The 24866-nt window shown below is 38.6% G+C and overlaps 1 protein-coding gene and 1 pseudogene across 2 annotated transcripts in view; both read left to right on the forward strand.

Annotated features, from left to right (window-relative positions):
* The window catches only part of RARS2 (arginyl-tRNA synthetase 2, mitochondrial), a 79319-nt gene that overhangs the window by 50338 nt on the left and 4115 nt on the right, over positions 1–24866 (forward strand). For both annotated transcript variants that reach the window (XM_024733716.1, XM_024733717.1), the window contains 8 exons: positions 1954–2037; positions 4800–4876; positions 13489–13647; positions 14684–14790; positions 18351–18446; positions 22144–22204; positions 23711–23787; positions 24288–24412. In XM_024733716.1, coding sequence (XP_024589484.1) covers positions 1954–2037; positions 4800–4876; positions 13489–13647; positions 14684–14790; positions 18351–18446; positions 22144–22204; positions 23711–23787; positions 24288–24412 — 786 coding nt within the window. The remainder of the gene's footprint in view (positions 1–1953; positions 2038–4799; positions 4877–13488; positions 13648–14683; positions 14791–18350; positions 18447–22143; positions 22205–23710; positions 23788–24287; positions 24413–24866) is intronic.
* On the forward strand, positions 14804–16993 carry LOC112392165 (nuclease-sensitive element-binding protein 1 pseudogene; annotated as a pseudogene).

The raw sequence follows: 24866 nt of genomic DNA on the forward strand, positions 1-24866 counted from the left end.
CTGGAGTTTTCAAGACTGAAAATTGAAACAAGACTATCCTAATAAAGAGAAATTACTATAGTGTTGTACTTCTTGGCTGTAATGCTTCAGTGTATAATAGGCTTATGGTTTCCATTTACTTAAAGCATGACATTGTGTAGCAGCCCAATCTTAAAGCTGCAGTTAGAATTGTATAATATTAGAATTGGAAGGGATTTTGGAGTTTATCTCATGTAATCTGTCTTCCAGTATAGAAATCTGTCTTTTGCATGCTTACAAGAAAGTCATTTATTCCGTACTGGAATACTTTAAAGACTTGGAGAAATCAGTATTTGTGGCATAGATTGTTACGGCACTAGTCAGCTCTCATTGTTACAAAGTTCTCAAGCAGCATTTTAAGAGAGGAAATGACAGGACTTGATGAAAAAGAATATAAGAAATACAATGTATAAGAAAAGCTGTTGTCTTACATGAGTAAGTCAAAAGCATAGGGTTGAACATGATAGTTGTTTGACAGTTGATAAGGGAAATATTTGAACCAGGAAGAGATAATTATTGAAACTTACCATGTTAAGTGTTTTCATGTATTATCTCAACTAGTTTCACAATAGCCCAGTTTATTAAGTACTGCTGATTATAGATGAGGAAACTCAGATACCAAAAGTAACTTTCCCGAAATCACACAGCTAGTAAGTATTGCAGCCAGGATTTGAAATTAGGCAGTCTAATTCCAAAAGCCTAGGTTCAGACATTTAGTTGGACTTATAAGATACTAAGGTGCTAAGAAAAATAGGAATATAGTCTGAGTACCAGCTGCAAAAGGTGAATCCTGTTGCTGAGACCATATACCTTGGGAAAATCTAAGAAGTAGGGAAACTGGAGAAGTAGCTGCAGTACTTTGTCAGCTGTGCATATTGGCGAGGGGTTATTTGCAGAAAACTAGATCCACTCTAGTAAAAGCAGGAAGGAATTTACTATGGGATATCGAATAGTTTGCAAAGTTGTTGGGAGTGCTGAAGAAGCTTTGGATTAAGCTGACATAGATGACTCACAAAACTATACCATAGAACTTGATCATCAAGGGAGCTTCTGCCTTTTCTGCGATCACTGCCACTGCCACAGTCAGGAAACTACCACTACTCTTGCCATGCCTTCTAGAATTCAAACTAGCAAAAAAGGCCACCCATACCCTATCTTTCACTTCCCTTGGAGGTCAGATGACAGGACACTAGGACCTCTAATAGTGATGCCACTAAAAAACAAAGTCTCCGCTACTGTGCTTGTCAGAAAAAATAAAGGTAGCTCCCTTTCCACCTCATTTCTGCCTTCTAGATCACGTACAAAGTGTATCAGATTGCCCAAACCTAAATGACTTCTGGAACCCTAACTGCCAGAGATTCTGGGGAGTGTTATTTTTAGCTTTCCAGCCTCTGCAGTATGTGAGGGCACACTAGAAGGAGAGTGGAATAGAGGTCAAATGTCAAACCAGCATCAGCAGTACAGGAAGGTGGAGGCCTTGGACTGCTATGTGCTGTTAGTTAGGGAGCAACATGAGAGGATGGACTTCGTGATGGAAAGAAGGTGGAATGGGCTACTTAGAAAAAGAAAAATTGGTATGGCTAGGTTCTTTAGGACATAGCCAAATTATATATTTCTTTTTTAACTACTGAGATTCTGTTATTTTCTGTCCTTGGAATTGACTTGGAATCGCAATTACTTGAACATGTGTTCCTAACCCCCATTAATGTTGTTGAAAATTGTGAGATTCTTTAGAATAACTACCTCCTCCAAAATAATTCCTTACTCCCTTTCCATAAGGTAGATGAAAACACAATAATGAATGTTTTAGTAAAAAGAAATTGTTAGTAAATTTTGCCAAAAGAATTTTCTGTATTATGCTTTGATGTTAGAGAAGCACATGGTTCTTATACCAAAATGGATAATGAGAAACTGTGTATTTTATTGATTTACTAGGAAATTTTATAGCAAATCTCAAAGAAGCTTTAGGACATCAAGTAACAAGAATAAATTATCTTGGGGATTGGGGCATGCAGTTTGGTAAGTAAATCTGAGGCTTTATTTTTCATATCGTTAAGTTTAATTTCTTTTAATATCTCATTACTCAATCACCTGGACAGAATACAGGCTGAATTCCATTGGATGAAGTAGTGCCTCCTACCTGCTTTTTTCCCCTAATGGCTCTTTTGCATAAATCTTATATATTACTTATTAGAGTAATTCTCACCATACAAGTAAGTTTTCAGGAAGGAAGCTTCATAAAATCAGAACGAGACCTGATAAATACAGACTTTTTTGGTTTTATTAAAGAAAAGTAGCTTACATTGGTTAGTTAAACGTAGAAGTATGTATTAGGGAAAAAGTAAGCCTAGGTATACACCCTTCTCAACCACAGCCCTGCCATTTTTAAAACTAGTGAAGTCCAGCCTCCCTGGTCCATCCTACATGAAATGTTGTACCCTGGGCTGGTGGTGTAAAGGAAGAACAAACTGGGATACTTTGGCTTCCCCTTAAATTGTACAAGTGGCAGAGGGAGGCGGTGAGGGTGAGGGTCAAAAAGCAAAGAGAGAAAGAGAAGAGTGAGACCCAAACAGTTCAGTGCCACAGATTATCTCTAATGTCATGAGTTTACTCAGAACCATTCGTAGCTCATATACTGCAGTAATCAGAGTGTGGAAGGATGGGATAAATGAAGTTGCTGTGGTAGTGAAGGACTAGTAACATGTGAAATGTGAACTTTTTATTAAAATCTCTGGCAGCTACCAGGTGCCTTTTAAGATTCAGCCCTAGTGTCACCTCTGAAAAGCATTCTGACAGCCAGACACACCCTTGCCCACTTTCTCACATCACCAAGTTCCTAGTACCCAGCTCTACTCAAATAGCTTCTCTCTTACTGAATTCTTTTGTGTGCTTCTCTCCTCTGCTAGGTGAAATGTTCCATGAAAGCATGGGCTGTGTCGTACTTATTTTTGTATCCATAGTGCTTGGCACTTAAGAGGCACTCAGAATAATGAATGAATCTGTCTTGGGAAGTATTTCACAATACTACTCCAAAAGAAAGGCTGCGTAACATTTTAAAGCTTCTATAAAGTGCAGTGTGCCCTGCCAGTTCTGAAGTTCACTGATACTATTATGTTCCATATCTAGTGAAATGAAATCAGTTTCCGGAAGACAGATTTATCGTGACCTTCTCTTATGAATATTATCCTTTCAGTTAGAATCCTTTTTAGACCCTAAAAAGGGTACAACTTGAACCTAACAGTGCCCTTACTATTCACTGTGGAGGAACAGAAAACATGCCCTGCATTTTATAAACCCACCTGCAGTTCACGGTGGTTTGGGCTCTAGGCTGAACAGTCAGATTTAATAGATGGCATCCTCTTTATATCAGTTTGGCCTATTCACGCATTTCACAGCCATTAGCAAATATGTGATTATGATATTCATTACATTTTAGCTGCAGGATTTTATTGTAGTGGTTTTTTCCTAAAGGACTACTATGGTTAATGATCTGTCAACATTTCCATTATAACCATCATTGTTGAAGAGTTTTAATTTTGGCTGTTCAGCTATCCCCTATTAAAAGTTGGCAGACAGTTCCTAAGTACAGAATTAGTTTCTGAAAATGTATTAGGCTGAATGTTAAATGGAATTGGCCTTTACTTTTCCTATTTCTGTTTTTTAGAACACTCTTTCCACACCCTACTCCCAAGACCCTGAATCATAATCACATTTGCTTTTGCTTGAAAGTGAATAGTGCTGGTATATGTTTTAGTCATCCTTCTAGCTCCTGTCTAAGTCCCAAAGATTGTCTACCCCGTGTTTAGTAACATCCCACTTTCTGCTGAGCCTACATAGAAAAATGTACATCAACAAGGCCCAGTAGTGGCAATTGCTCCTTTAGATCTGAAGCTAGGTAACTGATACAGTTGTAGAAACAGATTAGTTTTTAAAGTAATTGCACTACCTGTAGTTACTCTTGGCCCAGGCTGCATCTATCCTTTCATCCAAAATTGTGGTCATCTTTTAGCAAAATATATTAAGAGTATAAATATTCACAGTCCATACTAAGAATTTTCATTGTAGCTTACAAACCTCAATTATTATTTTTTTTAAAAAGGTTGAAATTAATACCTTCCCTGAACTCTGAACTTATCATCAAAGACTAAAAGAAAAAAAAAAATTGGCAAATAAAAGACAATCAAAGCAGATCGGCCAGATCAAAGCATTATGTCTCTTGGTCACCTTGAATGGGAGAAGTAATCAGGGCTGTTTCAAGTTTTATCTTCAGTTATTTAAGAACTAATATTGTAACACTAAGCTAATCCTACCTTGTTTTATTTTCACACCTACAAGTTTAAAAAGTAAGATTTGAAAACACTTCCCATCAGTTTCTTTTCACAAATTTTGAGTGTCTAGTGCCTGGCATCACAATGTCCTTCCACAGAGTAGCTGCTCAATAAATGCTTGTTTTATTAGTGTCTTGTAGGGAGGTGTTGGGCACCGTTAGCATAAAGATAATTTAGTCCCAGGCTCTGCCTTGGATGAGCTCATAGTCTTTTGGTTTCTGTGGAACTAATTTCAGTGAGCTCTTCCATATATTGAATTTATGATTCAATATATTGAATTTGACTTGTGTCAGTTTATGAGGTAGCAGAACGTGATAGTGTGTGTTTTGCAATATTTTCAGGATGCATAATTATGAGAGTTTAATCTTTTTATAGAACTGTACCTGTTCCCTGCCATGACTGTTCTCCACTGTTCGATTGTATAATCTTTTCATTTATGGATTACTGTGCTAGGTCTTTTGGGAACTGGCTTCCAGCTGTTTGGCTATGAAGAAAAACTCCAGTCCAATCCTTTACAGCATCTCTTTGAAGTAAGTTGGCAAGAAACAATGTTTGAAAATGCTTCAGCTTCTTTTTTCAGAGTACAGTGCAGCTTCATAACATATTTTTAATCCCAGAGGTTTTAAAAAAAAAAACCAAAAAACTGTTCCTTAAAACAAGGACCCAAAACAATTGAAAATGTTGCTTATATTTTACTAGGGAGTTCCTTTCATTTTCAAATCCAGGTGTTTCTTTTATTAGTATTTTAGTTGATTTGGAACAGTATTTCTCCAGGTATAGAAACTTCTTAGCATAAACACACAGAATAACATATTCAGCATAGAACTCTTTCAGTTTTTATTAGTTATGTACTGCAGTTTTCTTCATGGTAATAAGTATAATTCATTTAACCTTGAGAAGACATGAGTGTATACTTTTTTGCTCTTGTTCTGATGTGGGGGAAGGCACACGTGTTTCTCTGAATTTGTGTGCACTTTTTTCATTTTTCTTTAAGCTCCTTTTCCTGCCTTTTGCCCAATGTGAACTTCTTTCTGTTTTACCTCATTTAGTCCGTTGGATACTCTGCTTTTCTGTCCTCAGTCCTTCCTGGAGTTCATTAATAAAGCCCTTCCTGTCCAGTTAATCTCAAGGGATGTGTTTCCTTTTCATTGTCCCAGTTGTTATCTCTGCTGCTTCTGGGCCTGACAAGAAGGAACACAGATACTATGTCAGCCATGCTGGTGACATACGGGGGATCAGACTAAGAATGTGTATGAGGAAGAGCACTTGCCAAACAGTGTTTTACTTCTCTAGCCAGAGCCACAGAGAGCACTTCATTGTTTTCCTTTTTGTTAAATTGTTTTTCTCCTGCAGCTGGCTTTGTATCAATAGCTAAATTAACAAAACACGTTCTGATTCTTAAAGACCTTTAAAGGTATGTGATTTCCTCCTGAGTCTTTGCCTTCACTCTCACTGTAAATGCCTACATTTTGATTTATACTATTAACCAAAAGATTTTTTTTTCTCTTTCCCATTAAGAGTTTTATTGATAGTCAAGAGTTTAAAAATTAATAATTCTTTACGGTCGTCTATAAAGCCTGCCACCTTAGTGCCTGGAATTTTTACTGTATTATTTTTTAAAACTTTGAATAATCGTGAGTATTTTTTACCACGAGGTTAGTGAACCTTTTGTCAGATCCAGGCCCCAGAGACAACCCATGGTGCAGGAAATACAAATACCCACTTGGAGACCTTCTGCCATTGAGAGAACATTTTTAAGAATTTAGAGTACAGTTTGACATATGAGAGTTACCACTCTCATCTTTCACCCACCCAACCTCAGAAGTTTTTAATTTAATCCTGTAAATAGTAAATCTTTGTTGCCCATAATGTTTTAAATATTCTAGTAAAATTTGTTCTTAAACTCCATAGAAACCTAAACATATGTTTCTTTCTATGCAGTTTAATACAGTGTCCTGCCTCTTGAGACTCATAAGTGGGAGATCACACATCTCTTTTAGAGGTTGTTAATTGATGGACACACAAAAGGAAGGAATAAGGGCAGGGGGTACTTTTATGAATAACTAGAAACTCAAGGCACATTGGTGTTGCTTTCATTCAGTGTTTTTTTGCCTAGTAGCTTCATAGTTGAGCAGTATTTATAGACAAAAGAGGGCAAGTCAAATACACCCACCTTGCTGTTTGTAATAGAAGATAGAAATCCATTTAGAGTACTTCTCTGCTCTCTTCCTCCTTCCTTTGCAGGATGGAGAAAATGCAGAGCCTAAAGTGGCAGCCTCTAGGTTATTTTTTTACTTTTATTTTTTTGCAGTACACGGGCCTCTCACTGTTGTGGCCTCTCCCGTTGCAGAGCAGAGGCTCCGGACGTGCAGGCTTAGCGGCCATGGCTCACGGGCCCAGCCGCTCCGCGGCATGTGGGATCTTCCTGGACCGGGGCACGAACCCGGTGTCCCCTGCATCGGCAGGTGGACTCTCAACCACTGCGCCACCAGGGAAGCCCCAGCCTCTAGGTTATTTTATCTTTGTGCTAATTTTTGCAGACCCAGGTGCATTTTAAAATTACAGCTATCACTGTAGATTACTTTCAACAACAACGTTTAGTATAAATGAGGAATTTTTTCCCTTTTTTTTTGGAGCATTAAGCAAATATTAATAAATGATTTTACCCTGTTCCTAAACAGAAAACCTTGAACCTTGGTCGAACCCATTTTTTTCCTTCTCAAGTTATACTTGGAGCTCTTTGAGTGGGAAGGACCTGTCTTCCTGATCTTTTATCTGCAACCTCACACACCGTGCCTTGCAGTAAATGCTTGAATGAATTTGCCCCTTCCATTTAAGTTGTGGCCTAAAGAAACCTATTGTATAGCTCCAAAGAAGGGCTAACTAACTATCATAGGACACCCTATTTATCATTGGTCAAAAATCTAACTTATTTTATTGTGCAGTTTACTGATGAAGAACCCAAGGGCCAGACCCAAGGTTCCAACACAGGCAGTTTGCCTCCAGAGTGTTCTGTGCACTGCACGGCACCGCCCCCCACTGGCATTATGGAATGCCTTTCTGAGCCATTCATTTCCACTGGTTGTAATTACTTACGAAGCATTTTCCTTTCTTTCATCCTTGAAGTGGTGTACCAAGGGCACAATTAGTAGTTTAGTTTTGGCAGTTTCAACCTTCTGGTGTATTTGTTTTGAATTTGGCTTCGGCCATCCAGGAGCAGATTTCGTGGCCTACATCCCTCTAAATTGCACCGTGATCAGTATCCCCCCAGTTCTGGTTTCTTGGCCAGGTTAGAAATGATACTATATGGTAGTTTTAGCATTTCTTTTCTGTGATGAAAATACACCTACAGTCATTCCTTTGCTGCATTTTCATGTTTGTGCTATGCTTTATTACTGGTGTTTCTCTGCACCTGTAGTCATTCTTTTCCCAGGACATCTGGCCATGCTGTGCATAGACCTAGGACTTTTGTTAGCCAACATTTGAAACCTTTCCTTTAGTTGTTCTAATTTGTTGTCACAAAACGGGAAGTGGTTTTTAATAGTTCCTCCCCCCTGAATCGGCCGATGAGTTAAATAATATATTTGCTGTTTAAAATTCACACTATTGATTCAAAGACAACATTTGTAGTAAGTTTTGGAATACTTATCAAAAAGGCTTTCCACTTGTATCTAAAAGTAATTTCTTACGATAAGTTAGTAAGTGTTAAATCTAAATCATGGGCATATGGGAGTCATCATTTACTCATATCTGTCTTAATAATTTTTAAAAGTAATTTCTCAGGGTTCCTCCTAGACGTAAACTACTTGAATGGACCTTGATAACACTGTGCCTTTAAGAATGTATAACCCAGCCACTTTTTCTGCTTTTGCTTTTTTGTTTTGGGGTTTTTTTTGCCCTAGAAGGTTTTAGAACTTGACTTATTGGTGTTGCATATTAATTTGGACTTTGCGAACTATAGAATTCCTCTGAAATATGAGCAGCCTCTCATAAGAGGTAAATATCATGCCAATAAAATATGCATTAGTCCTGTACCGTAGCACTGGCATTTTTAAAGTTTCAAAATGACCCCAATAGTATTTCATTATTTTTACCCTGCCCCTTTCTGAAAGGATTTGAGGTAATCACAGTGATGGGCGTTTAATAAAAAAGACATAGAAAGTCAGAGATGATGTATTACTAGGTAATATTAGATAACAGACTTCACCCTGAGTTTCCCTATATCAGTAGCAAAAAAAAAGTAATAAAAAGAAAATAGGGCAGGACCAAAGCAACCAAACTGATGCGTGATAATGTTTACTTCCGTTTTTTAAAATGTGGAGGAAGTGTCTATTCGTCAAGAGACCATGTGTTTTCTGGCTTTGGAATATCAAAACAACTTCTCAAAGTAATTCAAGACTAAATTGATTCTAGACATATATAGGATTATTTATGCAGTTAAAAATTCTTATTTTTTAAAGAATTGAATTCAAAAGTTATTTGTTGGTTTAGGTCACTTTACTTTTTTCAGGAAAAATGACTTATGTTTGGTGTGGATTCTACTCATTATAACACTTACCTACAAGAAATAGCTTTTAAATTCTAAACCAAGATTGGAACGCAGCCATCACTTTTGTGAGCGGTGGGACTCAGCTTAAGTCAATGTTAGGGATTTTCCACCTCCCAGGTCACACAGAGGCTCTTATGTGCGTCCCAGGGTGGCCATGGAGGCCTTTTCTTGGCTTCAGTCCACATTGGTCTTGACTCACAGGCCCAGTACCCAAGCCTCTGCTTGTTTAACAGACTTCACCTGGAGGTCTTGCTGTGGCCCAGTTCCACAGGCCCAGAGACCAGCCTCCCTGTGTGGGGACACTGTGAACCATTGACCTCTGAGGGCCTGCTGCACCTGAGGGGCTGCTCAGCTTCTACTGTTCCCGGGAGTGTTTCCCTCAGCTCCTCCTCTGTCTAGGCAGCTCTCCTTTCCTCTCTCCCTGCAGCTTCTCTGCTTCACCATTGCTCTTGACCATCTTCCACAAAGCCATGTGCCTTTCTCCCTCACCCCTACTCCCCTGGGACAGCACTACAGTGTCCCATTGTCCTCTGAGTGTTCTTAGAGCAAGGATGGAAATACCAAGCAAGGCCAGAATACATGTTAAGAGCTCAGTCGTTATCTCACCCTACTGAAATGTATGAAAAACACTTTCTTCAGCATGAGGAAAGTATTAGGCACGAGTGCGTGGTAATCTACCAGTTAGTAATTATCACCCTTGGATAAAGGTGTAAGATACCATGGATGTTATTGTGTATGTACAGAGGATAAAAATAGGAGATTCCAAACATTAAAAGAAGATGAAGGGATGGTAAAATGCTGTTTATATGCTGCTAATGATGTACTAATGTGAAATTTGGTAATTAATTACTTCAAATGAGTTATTTTTTTAACTAGGAAGTTTTGACTTTATTAGCTCTTTGATGTATTGATGTATTAAATTATAATTATATTAATTTGAATTTCTTTAATATTTCATTTAACATCAGGAATTGGTCTCAACCAGAGAAATTTCTGATCAATACATGAAACATGAAACTAAAAATGAGCTTGTTTGAATTATAATCATGAATTTGATACATGTTATTCTCTTAAAAATGAGATCAAAATTAAATGCATTCTAAGATAGAGGACAAATAAATATTCAGATAAAAGGGTCTTTAGTGTCCAAGTTATGCTAACCATCCTTAGCAGTTACTCTCAGTTTTAAAGACAAAAATAACCAGGGATGGGGTTAGAGCCCTGCACTAAGGAATTCAGCTGTGCCTATGTGGCTAATGGTATTCTAGAATCAAATTTAATAAGACTAAGAGGGAGTGAGAGCATTTTCTGCTACTTTTTCACACTTATTTCTTTACATTTGGGCAGATCATCCTGAGAGCTGATTATAAATCAATTAAATTAGAAATAAAATGTCATATGTTTTTTGGCAATCACTACATCTAGAATTAGTGTAAAGGAAGGATTAATATTCATTTCAGGAAGTCTCAGACATTTAGTGTACTCGCTAACAAATACAGCTGGCTTTTGCATTCTAGTAACTAAAAAGAAAAATTGTGTTTCCATCCTCAAAAACACTTTTCTTCAGCCACACTCTTATTTATCATATCCAAATTTAAAATTTCCTTTTTATTCCCTTTGAGTCTGGATCTAACCCCAAAAGGGAGCTGTCTTCAGAATGCATACTTTCCAAGCGTAGAGGGTTCATGGTAACTGTAGATTAAAAACTGTCTATAATGTCAGAAATGCAGAGTATAAAATTTACTTTGTGAAGGAAAACGCATTTCTTTTCTAAAACGTTGGTGAATGTTAACTATTAGTTTTATATAGTGTGTTTACAAGCAGATTCTTAAGTGCTAATTAAGGCTCTTCTATTGTTTGATAGTATCAGTTGATTTTCAGTAATGTTTGGTTTATCACTAAAAATTGCTGCAATGCCAGGGTTCTTCAGGAATTAAGAAGGGCTTTTTGTTTTGTTTTAATTTTTAAATTTTAAGAAAGGGAAAAGATTCTGGTGATGTTTTTTTCTAAGAATATTCTTATCAATATTTTGAACGCTTATTAGATTTCTAAATGTTTGGCTGTTTGAGTTTAGGGTCCTAGATTAAAAAAAAAACTAATGGGCTTCCCTGATGGCGCAGTGGTTGAGAGTCCGCCTGCCGATTCAGGGGACACGGGTTCGTGCCCTGGTCCGGGAGGATCCCACATGCCGTGGAGCGGCTAGGCCCGTGGGCCATGGCCGCTGAGCCTGCGCGTCTGGAGCCTGTGCTCCGCAACAGGAGAGGCCACAACAGTGAGAGGCTCGCGTACCGCAAAAAATAATAATAATAAAAAAATAAAAAACGAATACCTTTCCTCTTCTGAAAATAAGGATATTTTTTGTATATTTGATTGGAAATTGAATACACACATGTACACACACGTGTATGTGAGAGAGAGCTGGAGAGAGATGGGCGAAGCGGGGAAAGATTAACTTTGAATCACAAGCCATTTATAGACACATGTATATCTTTACTCCTGTAGGCTGGACTATTACGCAGTTGTCAATGGATAGGTCATTTAAAGGTCAGGAAGTCTGACCTATGCCTACATATCAACCTCGATTGGAGGTTGATATGTAGGCACCCCCTGTGTAGCATGTAGTAAAATTCCAAGCTCCCAGAAGGAAAGCAGGTGTTTGGCATAAACCATATTGTTTGCATAAACAGTTTAGGCACCGTGAACCACTCTTATCAGTTAGCTTGGTGGGAACATTCTCAAAATTCAAGTTCCCAGATGCCAGCCAAGGGCTAACCTTGCAAACAACACATTTTAAGGATAACAGTTTCCAGGCCTGCTACGTTAACTCTTTTCTGCACAACTTTAAAGAGGGAAAAAAAAAGATTAGGTAGTTTTAACCTTTATCTAGGAGTACTGATTTATTTACTTCTGCCATTCCAATAATTAACATGAGCCATCTATACAAGGTGAGACATTTTTAGCTTGAGATAGATGTTTAATGCCCTGTCCCTTTTGTTGGTAGTATCTAGTGGGTAGAAGCCACATTATGGTTGTCCTAAAGTATTCTCCAGCAATAAAATCACTTTTTCTACCCAAATGCTGCTGCCATGATATTTTGATGATATTACTGTAAGAATTTAGAGGCCTCATGTTTTTTGGTAGTTTACTTGCCAATTTTTATTTCATGCTATTTTAATAGCTTTCTGGAAAAAAATATGAGGATAGTAAATTTATTGTTCATGTTTCACCCTGGAAGTGAGTTACAACTTGTAAGTAAAATCTTTATAGTCCCTAATGCATAACTTCAATATTACTTGAGCTGTAGTGTTGATATTTTTATGTCATTTATTAATCTTGCATTTTAGAGACTGGAAAATGATTCTATGAACACTCAATCCTAGAACTGGAAGAGCCCTTAACAAGCCATCCAACTGCACTCCTCTCATTGGGTTGGGGCAGAACTAAGCGAGCCAGGACAGATGGTGCAAAAACACTCTGGAAGTGAGCGCTCCACACAGTTCTCAAGAGCCCAAGTTGGAGTATAATTAAGCTAACTATCCCAAAGCTCTTCCTAAATCACCTGGTTTTTTCTGGTCTTTGCAGATTTAGAGAACAGTTTAAAATTTTTTTCATTAAAACAATGGCTGAATCACCCTGTGGCCTTTTCTTTTCCAGATTGAACCATTCTACTAGCTTCAATCTTTTCTCAGAGAAGTTGCAGCAATAATTTCACTTTTTTTTTTTTTTTTTAAAGAATAATGCTAGCTTAGTCTAAACCAGGCATTCTTTTTTTTGGCTGCAGTGTGCGGCATGTCAGATCTTAGTTCCCAGACCAGGGATTGAACCTGCACTCCCTACAGTGCAAGTGCAGAGTCTTAACCACTGGACCAGCAGGGAAGTCCCTATTTTTTTAAAATTTATTTATTATTTTTGGCTGTGTTGGGTCGTCGTTGCTGTCTCTAGTTGCAGCGAGCGGGGGCTACTCTTCATGAGGTGCGTGGGCTTCTCATCGCGGTGGTTTCTCTTGTTGGGAGCATGGGCTCTAGGCATGTGGGCTCAGTAGTTGTGGCTCGTGGGCGCTAGAGGACAGGCTTAGTAGTTGTGGTGCATGGGCTTAGTTGCTCCATGGCATGTGGGGTCTTCCCAGACCAGGGCTCGAACCCGTGTCCCCTGCATTGGCAGGCAGATTCTTAACCACTGTGCCACCAGGGAAGTCCCTAACCAGGCATTCTTAACCTAAGGATCTGTGAACTTGGATGAGAAGAAAAAAGTACATATTATTTTCAGTAACCTCATTCAGAAATTTAGCACTTTCCTCTGTTATTATATCACAAATATTTTTTAAAATTTGAATAATTGTATTTCAATGTAATTATTTCCTTTATAATCCTATGTATTTTACTTTATGCATTTTGAAAAGGGGTTATTAGGGCTCACTAAGGTAAGGGTCCGTGGCATAAAAAAAGAAAAGATAAAAAGGTTACACTCTGTGACGAGCGCACTTGTATAACCTTTAAATGAGAATTCTCCCGATTGTTTTGTTTTCTTCTTTTCCTTTTTGGAGATAACAGTGACTAGTAATGTACTTAATGTAATGTACTATTGTGCCTTTAGGTTTATGTACAAGTTAATAAAGAAGCAGCAGACGATAAAAATGTAGCAAAATCAGCACATGAGTTCTTCCAGCGATTGGAACTGGGCGACACGCAAGCACTTGCACTCTGGCAGAAATTTCGGGACTTGAGCATAGAAGAGTACATTCGGATTTACAAGGTGCCCACCCACTCTCCTGTTCTCCTGTCATGTGGAGCTGCTCTTGACGGGTACTCCTGGGTAGGAGGATTGCTTCTGAAGTTCATATTTTAAGAACAGATTTGTCATTTGTCACTGAGTTGATAATTGGGACTCAGATATTGTTCTTTGGGCTGAAAGTTAGAGCTACAAAATAAAGCCTGTGAACTTCACAGGCTGAATGTGAAGTGACATTCTGATACTTCATTTCAGTTTGGCTTTTCTCTTCTCTCTCCTATCATTCCTTCACTTTTTCTTAATCATTTTTTCTTCTTTTGCTTCCTTAGGCATATATGTGATGGCTATAAATTTGTTTGTCTAAGAACATGTTGGGGGTGGGAGAAATACAACAGTGAATAAAAGAGATATAAGTTCTTTTCTCATGGACTTTACACTCCAGCATGGATACAGCAGATTAAACAAATTCAAGGCAGTGCAAATCCAACAAGAATATATACAGTCTGTTAGGTGGTGATGATGTATGGAGAAAAGTGAAGCAGGGGAGGGGGGGATCAGGGGTGCTGTCTGAAGAGAGTTTCAGCAAAGATCCCACATGGCTGCAGTAAGGAAGCAAGATGAAGAAAAGTGAGAGAGGAGGTTGGAGAGGTTGGAGAGTGGGGTGGGATGTAGGACATTTTCCAGGGCTGTCCAGTCTAGCTTCCTGCTGCAGTGGAAACGTTCTGGATCTCTGCTGCCCAATATGGTAGCCTCTGGCCACATGTGGCCGTTGAGCACTTGAAGTGTGAGTAGCGTAACTGAGAAAGTAAATCTTCAAGTTTCCTTAATTTGAATTTGAATAGCCATATGTGTCCAGCAACTCCCACATTGGACAGCAGAGTACGACTGTGAGGGCTTGACCGTGCGGGGAACCGTTAGGAAGGTTTGAGTCACGGAGTGACTTGATTTCATTCTTATTTTCCCTATCTGTCTGACAGACTGTAGAACATCCTGTTTTGTCTTAGGGTAAGATAATAGGACACATGCGTAACTTTTTTCTTTTGTTTCCAAATCCTTTTAGCGTCTAGGAGTACACTTCGATGAATATTCAGGAGAATCATTTTATCGTGAAAAATCTCAAGAAGTCTTAAAGTTGCTGGACAGTAAAGGACTCCTACAGAAAACAATGTATGACCAGGTTACTATTCTTCAGAAAGTTATTCATTCTGCTTTGAAGTTGGTATTAACGTTTTCTCTCAGTAAGGAGAGCAGAATGTCGAGTGCAGCCTTGCATTTTTTTACAGGGCTTTTTGCTCTTCAGAGTACTTTCCCACATGCTGTCTCTTGCTGCCATAGCAAAATCCTGGTAAGCTTGGGAGAAAGAATATTATCTTGTTACATATGAGGAAACAAGCACAGAAAGTATAAGTGGCCTGCCTAAGATCACACCAGCTGATAATGGTATAACTGGAAAAGGGAAATAGAACGCTTTGTACTCAACCCTGCCTTTTTAAAAAGATTCCATCCTGTTCCAAAAGGATTTAAAGCAATTTAAAAAAACAGGTATACTGAGTTCGATGGGTAGCGGGAGCGGAGAGCGGCCCCCAGAGAGCCCTGAGCAGCCTCACCGCCGCCGCCGGCCTGGTTGCCATCACAGCCCGGGAGGAGCCGCAGCCGTGAGCAGCGAGGCCGAGACCCAGAAGTCGCCCTCAGCGCTGCCGACACCGAGCCCGGCATGACGGGCTGCGGCGCAGGAGGCGGCAGCCCCGGCAGCCTCGCATCGGCGGCACGTGCCGCCGGGGACAAGAAGGTCATCGCAGCGAAGGTTCTGGGAACTTAAAATGGTTCAGTGTAAGAAACGGATATGGCTTCAGCAACAGGAACGACACCAAGGAGGATGAAGGTGTACACCGGACTGCCGTAAAGAAGAAGCCGGGAAGTGCCTTCGCGGCGTAGGAGACGGAGAGACTGCGGGGCTCCATATCACTGAAGGAGAACAGGGTGCGGGCAGCAGACGTTGCAGGCCCTGGGGGTTCCAGCGCAAGGTGGTACACGTGCACCAGCCCATAACCATCATAGGCGCTCTCCGCGTCACAGGGGGCCTCCATGCAACCTCCAGCAGAATTACCGGGACAGCGAGAGAGGGGAAAAGACGGAGGGATCCGAGAGTGCCCCCGAAGGCCAGGCCCGACAGCAGCGGCCCTACCGGCGCCCACCTTACTGCGTGCGGAGACCCTATGGGCGTCAACCACAGCGTTCCACCCTCCTGTGCGGGGAGAGGTGATGGAGGGTGCTGACAACCAGGGTGCAGGAGAACAAGATAGACCAGTGAGACAGAATATGTATCGGGGTTATAGACCACCGTTCTGCAGGGGCCCTCCTCGCCAAAGACATAGCAGAGAGGACGGCAGTGAAGAAGATAAGGGAAATCAAGGAGATATGAGACCCAAGGTCGGCAGCCCCCTCAATGTCGGTACCGCCGCAACTTCAGTTACAGACGCAGACGCCCAGAAAACCCTAAACCAAAGATGGCGAAGAGACACAAGCAGCCGATCCACCAACTGAGAATGCGTCCTTTCCTGAGGCTGAGCAGGGCGGGGCTGAGTAAATGCCGGCTTACCATCTCTACCATCATCCGGTTCAGTCGTGCAACAAGAAGAAATGAATATGAAATTCCAGCAATAAGAAATGAATAAAAGATTGGAGATGAAGACCTTAAGTGCTTGCTTTTTGCCTGTTGACCAGATAATTAGAGCTATCTGCATTATCTATGCAGCATCGGGTTTTTATTATTTTTATCTAAAGACGTCCCTTTTTGGTAATGACAAACGTGTTTTTTAAAAAAAAAAACTGGATTTTCTCAATATACCTTTAAAGGATTTTAAATTGTTTCATATCTGGTCGAGTTGAGATTTTTAAGAACCTCATTTTTAATTTATAATAGAAGTTTACAACTTGATTTTTTCAAAGTCAACAAACTGCGAGCACCTGTTAATAAAGGTCTTAAATAATTGTTAAAAAAAAAAAAAAAGAAAAGGTATACTACAACCCCAAGCTTTTGAAAGAGTAAAATGAGGAAATCAAGAAGCAGGGCAGAAAAAATAATAGGACGTCAGGGATGATATTAGTATGTCATGTAACACACACTGGAATTCTGCTTCTTTGCTTAAGGTAGATTTCTAATTTAGCTTTGAGCTTCCTGTCAGCCAAACAGAAATGGCACCATTCGTAGGAGCCCAGCCATGTGTAACACAGAAGCAAACCAGTTGCTTAGAAGTGCCATTTTTCCAGATGGCCAGCAAACACATGAAAAGATTCTCAGCATCACTAATTATTAGAGAAATGCAAATCGAAAGTACAACGACATATCACCTGACACCGGTCAGAATGACCATCATCAAACAATCTACAAACAATAAATGTTGGAGAGGGTGTGGAGAAAGGGGAACCCTCATACACTGTTGGTGGGAATGTAAGTTGATACAGTCACTATGGAAAACAGTATGGAGGTTCCTTAAAAAACTAAAAATAGAGCTACCATATGATCCAGCAATCCCACTACTGGGCATATACCCAGACAAAACTATAATTCAAAAAAAAACACATGCACCCCAATGTTCATAGCAGCACTATTTACAGTAGCCAGGACATGGAAGCAACCTAAGTGTCCATAGACAGAGTAATGGATAAAGAAGACATGGTACATATATACAATGGAATATTACTCAGCCATAAAAAGGAATGAAATGGGGTCATTTGTAGAGATGTGGACAGACCTAGGGAGTGTCATACAGAGTGAAGTAAGTTAGAAAGAGAAAAGCAAATATCGTATAATAATGTATATATGTGGAATCTAGAAAAATGGTATAGATGATCTTATTTGCAAAGTATAAATAGAGACACAGTCATAGAGAACAAATGTATGGATACCTAGGTGGGAAGAGGTGGGGAGGGAGGAATTGGGGGACTGAGATTGACACATATACATTATTGATGCTATGTATAAAGTAGACAACTGATGGGAACGTACTGTATAGCACAGGGAACTCCTACCTAATGCACTGTGGTAACCTAAATGGGAGGGAAGTCCAAAAGGGAGGGGATATCTGCATGTGTATGGCTGATTCATTCTTTTGTGCAGTGGAGGCTAACAACATTGTAAAGCAGCCATATTCCAATAAAAATTAATTTTTAAAAAAGTGCCATTTTTCATAGTAACAAAGAGCTCGTCATCCTTATAAGAAAGACATGGAGAATGTGGCTCACGACATCCTCAGTAATGTCCTTAAGGACAATTTTTAGGTCACCATATACAGATTCTAATTTTTGATCGGGCAGGAAAGACAGTAACAAAATTCTGTGGTTTTATTACTCAAGGGTACTTTCTTGCATGTTAAAAATTAGCCCAATATTGAGTGTTACAGTAACTTGGATTAGAAGAACATGATGTTTTGTGGTTAAACTGAAGTTGAAATCTCATTTTTCAACTAGTTACGTTAAAGACTTTAAGTACTTCATCCAGAGTACAGAATTTAAAATGATAAGTAAATATTAATTACAAAATACCTACTCTTAATAGATTGATTCAAGGTCAGATTCCTTCTTATTCTTCATTGTTGGTTACACCACTTATTGCTACTTAAGTAATAAAAATAGCTCTGGTTTGCCAAAGATAATACTATAGATATTATACTATTAACGGTTTTAATTCATTATGTTGTTTCAGAGTTACCTTTTTGCATTTCTAGAAAAGGCACAGCTGTAGTGGATCTGTCAGGAAGTGGTGACCCCTCCTCGATTTGTACTGTAATGCGAAGTGATGGGACGTCTCTCTATGCAACCAGGTTTGTGTCTTGTGTGAACCTCATCATTAGAATGCATGACTTCACATTCTTTGTTCTAGGATTAATGCTAAGACAATCATTTTATTCTCAAAACTGTTACCAAATCCTGATTTCTAAAATCTTTTGTTCTCATCACTCAAAATATTTTTATTGGATTTCTGTTTATGGCCATTTATAGTTTCTGGAAAGGTTTAATATCATCGGAAAAGAAACTGAAAAACTGATTACAGTTAGTTAAACATCCTAGGATTTCCACAGGTGAATACATTGTTCTACAAACTATAAAATTGAAGTACCTCCTAGCCAACTATAAATATTTTATAATTGCATATTGACAGAAAATGTATACTAAACGGTGCTCATGTTGGCTCAGTGGTATCCTCACTCGGTCAAGATCATCTTATGTGCATATAAGTACCAGTCCTCATTCAGACTGTGGTGAAATAGACCGAGCGAGAAGTAGGCCATGCCGCTTATATTTTTTCATTTGTCTCCATGACCAACCCCTGTGGAAAGGAGCAGCCTCTGTTAATCAGTAAGAACTGGGTTTATCAAGCACACTTATTTCTGGGACAAAGCTAATAGGAAGGAGAAGACAGGACCATAAAAAAGCCACACAGGCAAACACGGCCATACTCAAGCACTGCTAGCAAAAGGTTCTAGTGTCTCCCGGGCTAGAATTTTATGTTGGATCACAAACCACTTTTCTAGCATAGTTAATGATATTTTCTTGTTGTTGTTAACTACCATCATTTTTTTCCAAACAACTTTAAACAACCATCTGCCTCTCTTACTGTCCCTTAGAAAAATCATTCTTATTTTCTGTTACTTTTTGGCATTTCTTTTTATCAATTCCATACAATTGGAGTTAGGAAATGAGAAGACCCTGTATATCTAAGAGGTACATTTCTTTTTCTAGATACAAAAAAATATACAGTAGAAAATTTTTTTTGTGCCAGCTAATTATTGCTGGACAGATTAAATAAACCTTTGAGTAGTGGTTATAAGAAATGTGTTTACTCATGTAAGCAATAGGGAATTAAATTCATAATCTTTTAATAAACTGTAGTGGAATATAATCTGCAAAAATACTGAATCACTGAAACTAACACAATATTGTAAGTCAACTATACTCAAATTTAAAAAAAGAAAGAAATGTGTCTGCTCAGAATAGAGGCTCCATGTTGTAAAGACTCTATAACTATCCTTATCTGCTATCTTTTGAGGGGCTATCATTAGGTCCAGATTTTTCTGTTTATTTTCCTTAATACCTATACTTTCCCTTTTTTCTTTGGGAGAATCATCTTTGTGCCACTTGTTGAAATGTTTGATTTTTCACCTTGCTCTAACTGTACTTGTTTCTGTCCTTTCAATGGGTTCCTTATAGAATACAGCTATGTGTGTGGTTGTAAATTAAGGGAGTTGTTATAACAGACAAAGAAGCATGCAGGAGGATACTGACGAGCACAGGGTGAGGCTGGAGACCTGCATTTTTGTTCTGAGACCATGACCATCACTTAACCTCTCTGGGCCATGGTTCCCTACTTTGTGAAAAGAGAGACCTGAACTAAATGACCTGGCATTTCTTCTGGCTTCTTTTTTTTAATGTTTATTTGGGGCTGTGTTGGGTCTTCATTGCTGTGCGCGGGCTTTCTCTAGTTGCAGCGAGCCGGCACTACTCTTCGTTGTGGCGTGTGGGCTTCTCATTGCGGTGGCTTCTCTTGTTGCGGAGCACGGGCTCGAGGCACGCAGGGTTCAGTAGTTGTGGCACACGAGCTCAGTAGTTGTGGCTCACAGGCTCTAGAGCCAGGCTCAGTAATGTGGGGCATGGGCTCAGGTGCTCCAAGGCATGTGGGATCTTCCCGGGCCAGGGCTCGAATCTGTATCCCCTGCATTGGCAGGTGGATCCTTAACCACTGTACCACCAGGGAAGCCCTCTCTGGCTTTCAAATTCAGGTTCTACAAACTCAACCTAGAACTTTTTCTTATATTCATCTCTTTTCCTTTGGATCAAAAAGTTTTTCTTTGTTTTGTGCTTGGCTCAAATCAAAAAATATAATGGGGTGTATATTTGTGACTTTGTTTTGGGGATAATCTATATCAGTGTTTTACAACCTTTTTTTTAATTATAACCCTTCTCAGGAGCCTTTTTAGCCATATTTTTTTATACTTGCCCATCCTCATGAAATTTTAACACCACAGATGTATCTGTATGTATTGTATGCATATATGTGCTTTATACATAAATAGAGTAAGATTTTTTTGTCCCTCATGAGACAGATTTTGCCTCCATTCAGAACGCATGCTCTGGGGACTTCCCTGGCGGTCCAGGGGTTAAGACTCCACGCTTACAATGCAGGGGCGCTTGCTCTGTTATATCTGGATCCTGAAGTAGGTACCAATGACATTTTGATGATCCCCAAGATTTCAAAAGATCTAGGAACTTTAAAAATCCTCAAAATCCTCCCAGTGTCATGTATTGTTAAGCAAAAATAGCTTTAATTTTTTTTCTTGCAGTTTTATTGAGATATAATTGGCATACAGCACTGTGTAAGGTGTATAATGATTTGACTTACATACATCACGAAATGATTATCACAATAAGTTTAGTGAACATCCATCGTTTCATATAGATAACAAAACTAAAGAAATAGAAAAAAATTTTTCTTGTGATGAGAACTCTTAGGGTTTACTCTCTTAACATTAACTTTCATATGTAACATACAGCAGTGTTAATTCTATTTATCATTTTGTACTTTACATCCCTAGTACTTATTTATCTTATAACTGGGAGTTTGTACCTTTTGACCACCTTCATCCAATTCTCCCTCTCTCTGTCCCTTGCCTCTGAAATTCTACAAATCCTATCTCTTTTTCTATGAGTTTATTTGGTTTTGAATTATAATTGACCTACAACACTACGTTAGTTCCTGTTACACAACATAGTGATTTGGTATTTCTGTATATTCAAAATGATCACCATGGTGAGTCTAGTTATGATATGTCACCATACAAAGATATTACATAGTTCTTAACATATTCCCCACAAGTTAATTAGCTCTGATTTTAAAATTCAATATTTAAATAATTTTCACCTAAAATTTTTCACTTAAAATTTTATAGTTTATGGTTTGTTTTTAAATATTTTGTACTGTGTGCAAACTGGGTATTTTGTCCTTAACCAGAGATAAGAGGTAAGTGGAATTTTTGTCAAAGGAATTTATGGTCTTTTTAAATGCTTTAGAAAGTATTGCTTTCGAATGATCCAAGACGTTGGAAGAGTAGCTAGAAGATACTGTATCACCTATGTTTTAAATATGTTCTTTAAGAAAGTATATTGCAGAAAAGTGACAGGAAAGTAATTCTTTCCAGTAGAGGCTTAATTAACAAATCATAAAACATTTACCTACAAACACCTTGCCTAGAGCTATTTAGTTATTATTACTACTTGTCCCAGAGCTTTTATTTATTTTTTATCTTTTCACAGCACTTTCATAATTCTTTTCCCAAAGCTGTTTTTGTTATTACTATTTTGTATCAAAGTATGGTACTGGGATTATATAAGCATGGGTACTATACCCGAGGCTTGGAATAACAGTAGTTCTTAATGAGAAAAGCCTCATTACTATTAAATAGGTAAAACAAATTATTACCCAGATCTGCTTAGTAACTCTTAATCTATGGCCATTTTTTTCAGAGATCTTGCAGCTGCTATAGATCGAATGGACAAGTATAATTTTGATAAAATGATTTATGTGGTAAGTAATCACAGTAAAGAACAAAAGGTTATGATCCCTACTTCATGAAAACTGCAAAGATAGATATTGAATGCCTTGTTGAAAAACTAGGCAAAAATAATTTTCTCAAACTATAGAAAGGATTCAATGTTAAGTGTATGTATGATGGCAAACACTATGTTTAAAAAAAAAACTTAAAAATTAAAAAGTTCACATTGCTTCATAGTAAAAAAACAAAAATTACCCAAATGAATGGTTATGTGTAACAAATATGTACATGTCACTATAATACATTTCTTTAAAATAACTTTCTATTTTAAATATTTTAGGACTCACAGAAGTTTCAGAATGGTAGAGTTTCCATGTAGCCTTCAGTCTTCTCCAAAGATAATATCTTATATAACCATGGTACTTTGTCTATACCAGGAAACTAACATTGGTAGAGACCTTAGTTAAATTTCACCAATTTTTACACATGCTTGTGTATGGGCATGGTGGAGGGGGGTATGAAATTTTATCACGTGTAGATTCATGTAACCATCACCACATTCAGAATACAAAACTGTTCCATCACAAAACCTCTCTTATGGCAACCACTTAATAATCACGCGTTCCTCCAACCCTAACCACTGGCAACCAGTGCTCTGTTCTCCATCATACCATTTTGTCACTTTGAGAATGTTATATAAATGGAACTACATTAGGTAACTTTTTTTTTTTTTTTTTTTGGCAGTGTTGGGTTTTTGTTGCTGCGCGCGGGCTTTCTCTAGTTGCAGCGAGTGGGGGCTACTCTTCGTTGTAGTGCACAGGCTTCTCATTGCAGTGGCTTCTCTCATTGCAGAGCATGGGCTCTAGGTGCACGGGCTTCAGTAGTTGTAGCACAGGGGCTCAGTAGTTGTGGTGCACGGGCTTAGTTGCTCCGCAGCATGTGGGATCTTCCCGGATCAGGGTTCGAACCCGTGTCCCCTGCATTGGCAGGCGGATTCTTAACCACTGCGCCACCAGGGAAGTCCCACATTAGGTAACATTTTGAGGTTGGCTGTTTTCACTTAGCATAATGAATGCCCTTGAGATCCACCCAAACTATTGCATGTGTCAGTAGTTTGTTCCTTTTATGCTGAGTAATATTCTAGTCTCCCCTTCCTTTCTTTCTGTGTGCAACCTCCCTTTCCCCGAAGGAAAAAAAAAGTTGCTATTAAATATATTTTTAGAGCTTAGTTTTGGCCTTCCTGGAGCTAAAGGTCATAACAGCTGAGAGAGGAGGAATTTAGATAGAAAACTCACAAGGTTAAATTTCATGTTCCCTCCTGGCTCAGTGGAGTGCTGCAGCTCTTACTTCCTTCTCTTTTAGAGGACTCACCTTAGACCTTCTTCTGGTGGCATCTGCTTTGTGTGCTTATTTAAAACATATCCACTGACAGTGACTCTAGTCTGTCAAAACTCAAATATTTTAATTTGATTTATGTCCAACCTATTGTAGATTAACTTATCAGTGTTCTTTTATTTTAAATAAATTTTTTTCTCAAGACAGATAAAGGGCAAAAAAAGCATTTTCAGCAAGTGTTCCAAATGCTGCAGATCATGGGATATGACTGGGCAGAAAGGTACCGTACTGTCTGCATGGTTCTTAATTGCCTGCTCAAGATTAAAGTTTTGCTAGGTCAGCCATGTCCAAAAATGTAGCAGATTGTTAAAGATTTTCATTCAAAATTCACTTCTTTGTTTCAAGATGTTAGTGTGAAAAAACAGATTTGTTCTTTGTGCTAATTTTTGTCCTGGTTATATTAATTTCTAGCTTATAAACATTTAATAAATGGTTTTATTGGACATCTCTCAGTGGCTTGATTTTCAAAATTCTTAATTCCCATCTCCTTTTTTTCCATAAAGGCAATTAGTAATTTAATCATATGCTAGTGATTATGAAATGAAGCTGTGTGTTTAACATCTTCTGTGGCATACGTCACAGCATATTTCAATTTATAAATTTTTTAAAACCTCTCTATGAGAGTTAAAGTTAAGACATTCTCTATAAGCATATTGTTATATTCTTTGATCACCAGCTCCTTTTCAGTTTTCAGTGAACTAAGTGCCTTCTCCATTTCAGGTGCCAGCACGTGCCCTTTGGGGTAGTGCAGGGAATGAAGACTCGAAGAGGAGATGTTACTTTTCTGGAAGATGTTCTAAATGAGATTCGATTGAGGATGCTACAGAACATGGCTTCTGTTAAGAGTGAATTCATTTTTTTGTTGTTACAGACATAACTTACGTGCACTTTTATGTTTTGCTGGACTTCTGTGCAGTGTGATTTATTATGACCATCCCTCCATTGAACTTTCATAAACCTTGGCACAAATAGCTTTGCTAATTCGAGGTGCCAGAATTTCTAGACTTGATGCTGGGCTGTTATTCAGTTTAGTAATGGGAATTGATACACCCTGAGCCTCTTTTCCTGGGCAGCTTCAGCATTGTCACTCCACGGTTGGAGTGCTTGTGCAAAGTTCCTGTGTTCCATAATCAGAAGCAAGTCCCAAGTCCTTATGGCTTTGTTTAACCTTCACCTTTGGAAAAATAAGTACCAGCTCTATCTAATGTCTTCCAAGGGATATTTGTAAGAAAAATAAATTCGTGTTTCTTCCCTTGTAACAAAGGCTTGAAAACATCATTATCAAAGTTAAATCAGCCC

Source organism: Neophocaena asiaeorientalis, unplaced genomic scaffold (genome assembly GCF_003031525.2).
Source record: "Neophocaena asiaeorientalis asiaeorientalis breed wild unplaced genomic scaffold, Neophocaena_asiaeorientalis_V1.1 scaffold248, whole genome shotgun sequence".
NCBI classification, from domain to species: Eukaryota; Metazoa; Chordata; class Mammalia; order Artiodactyla; family Phocoenidae; genus Neophocaena; species Neophocaena asiaeorientalis.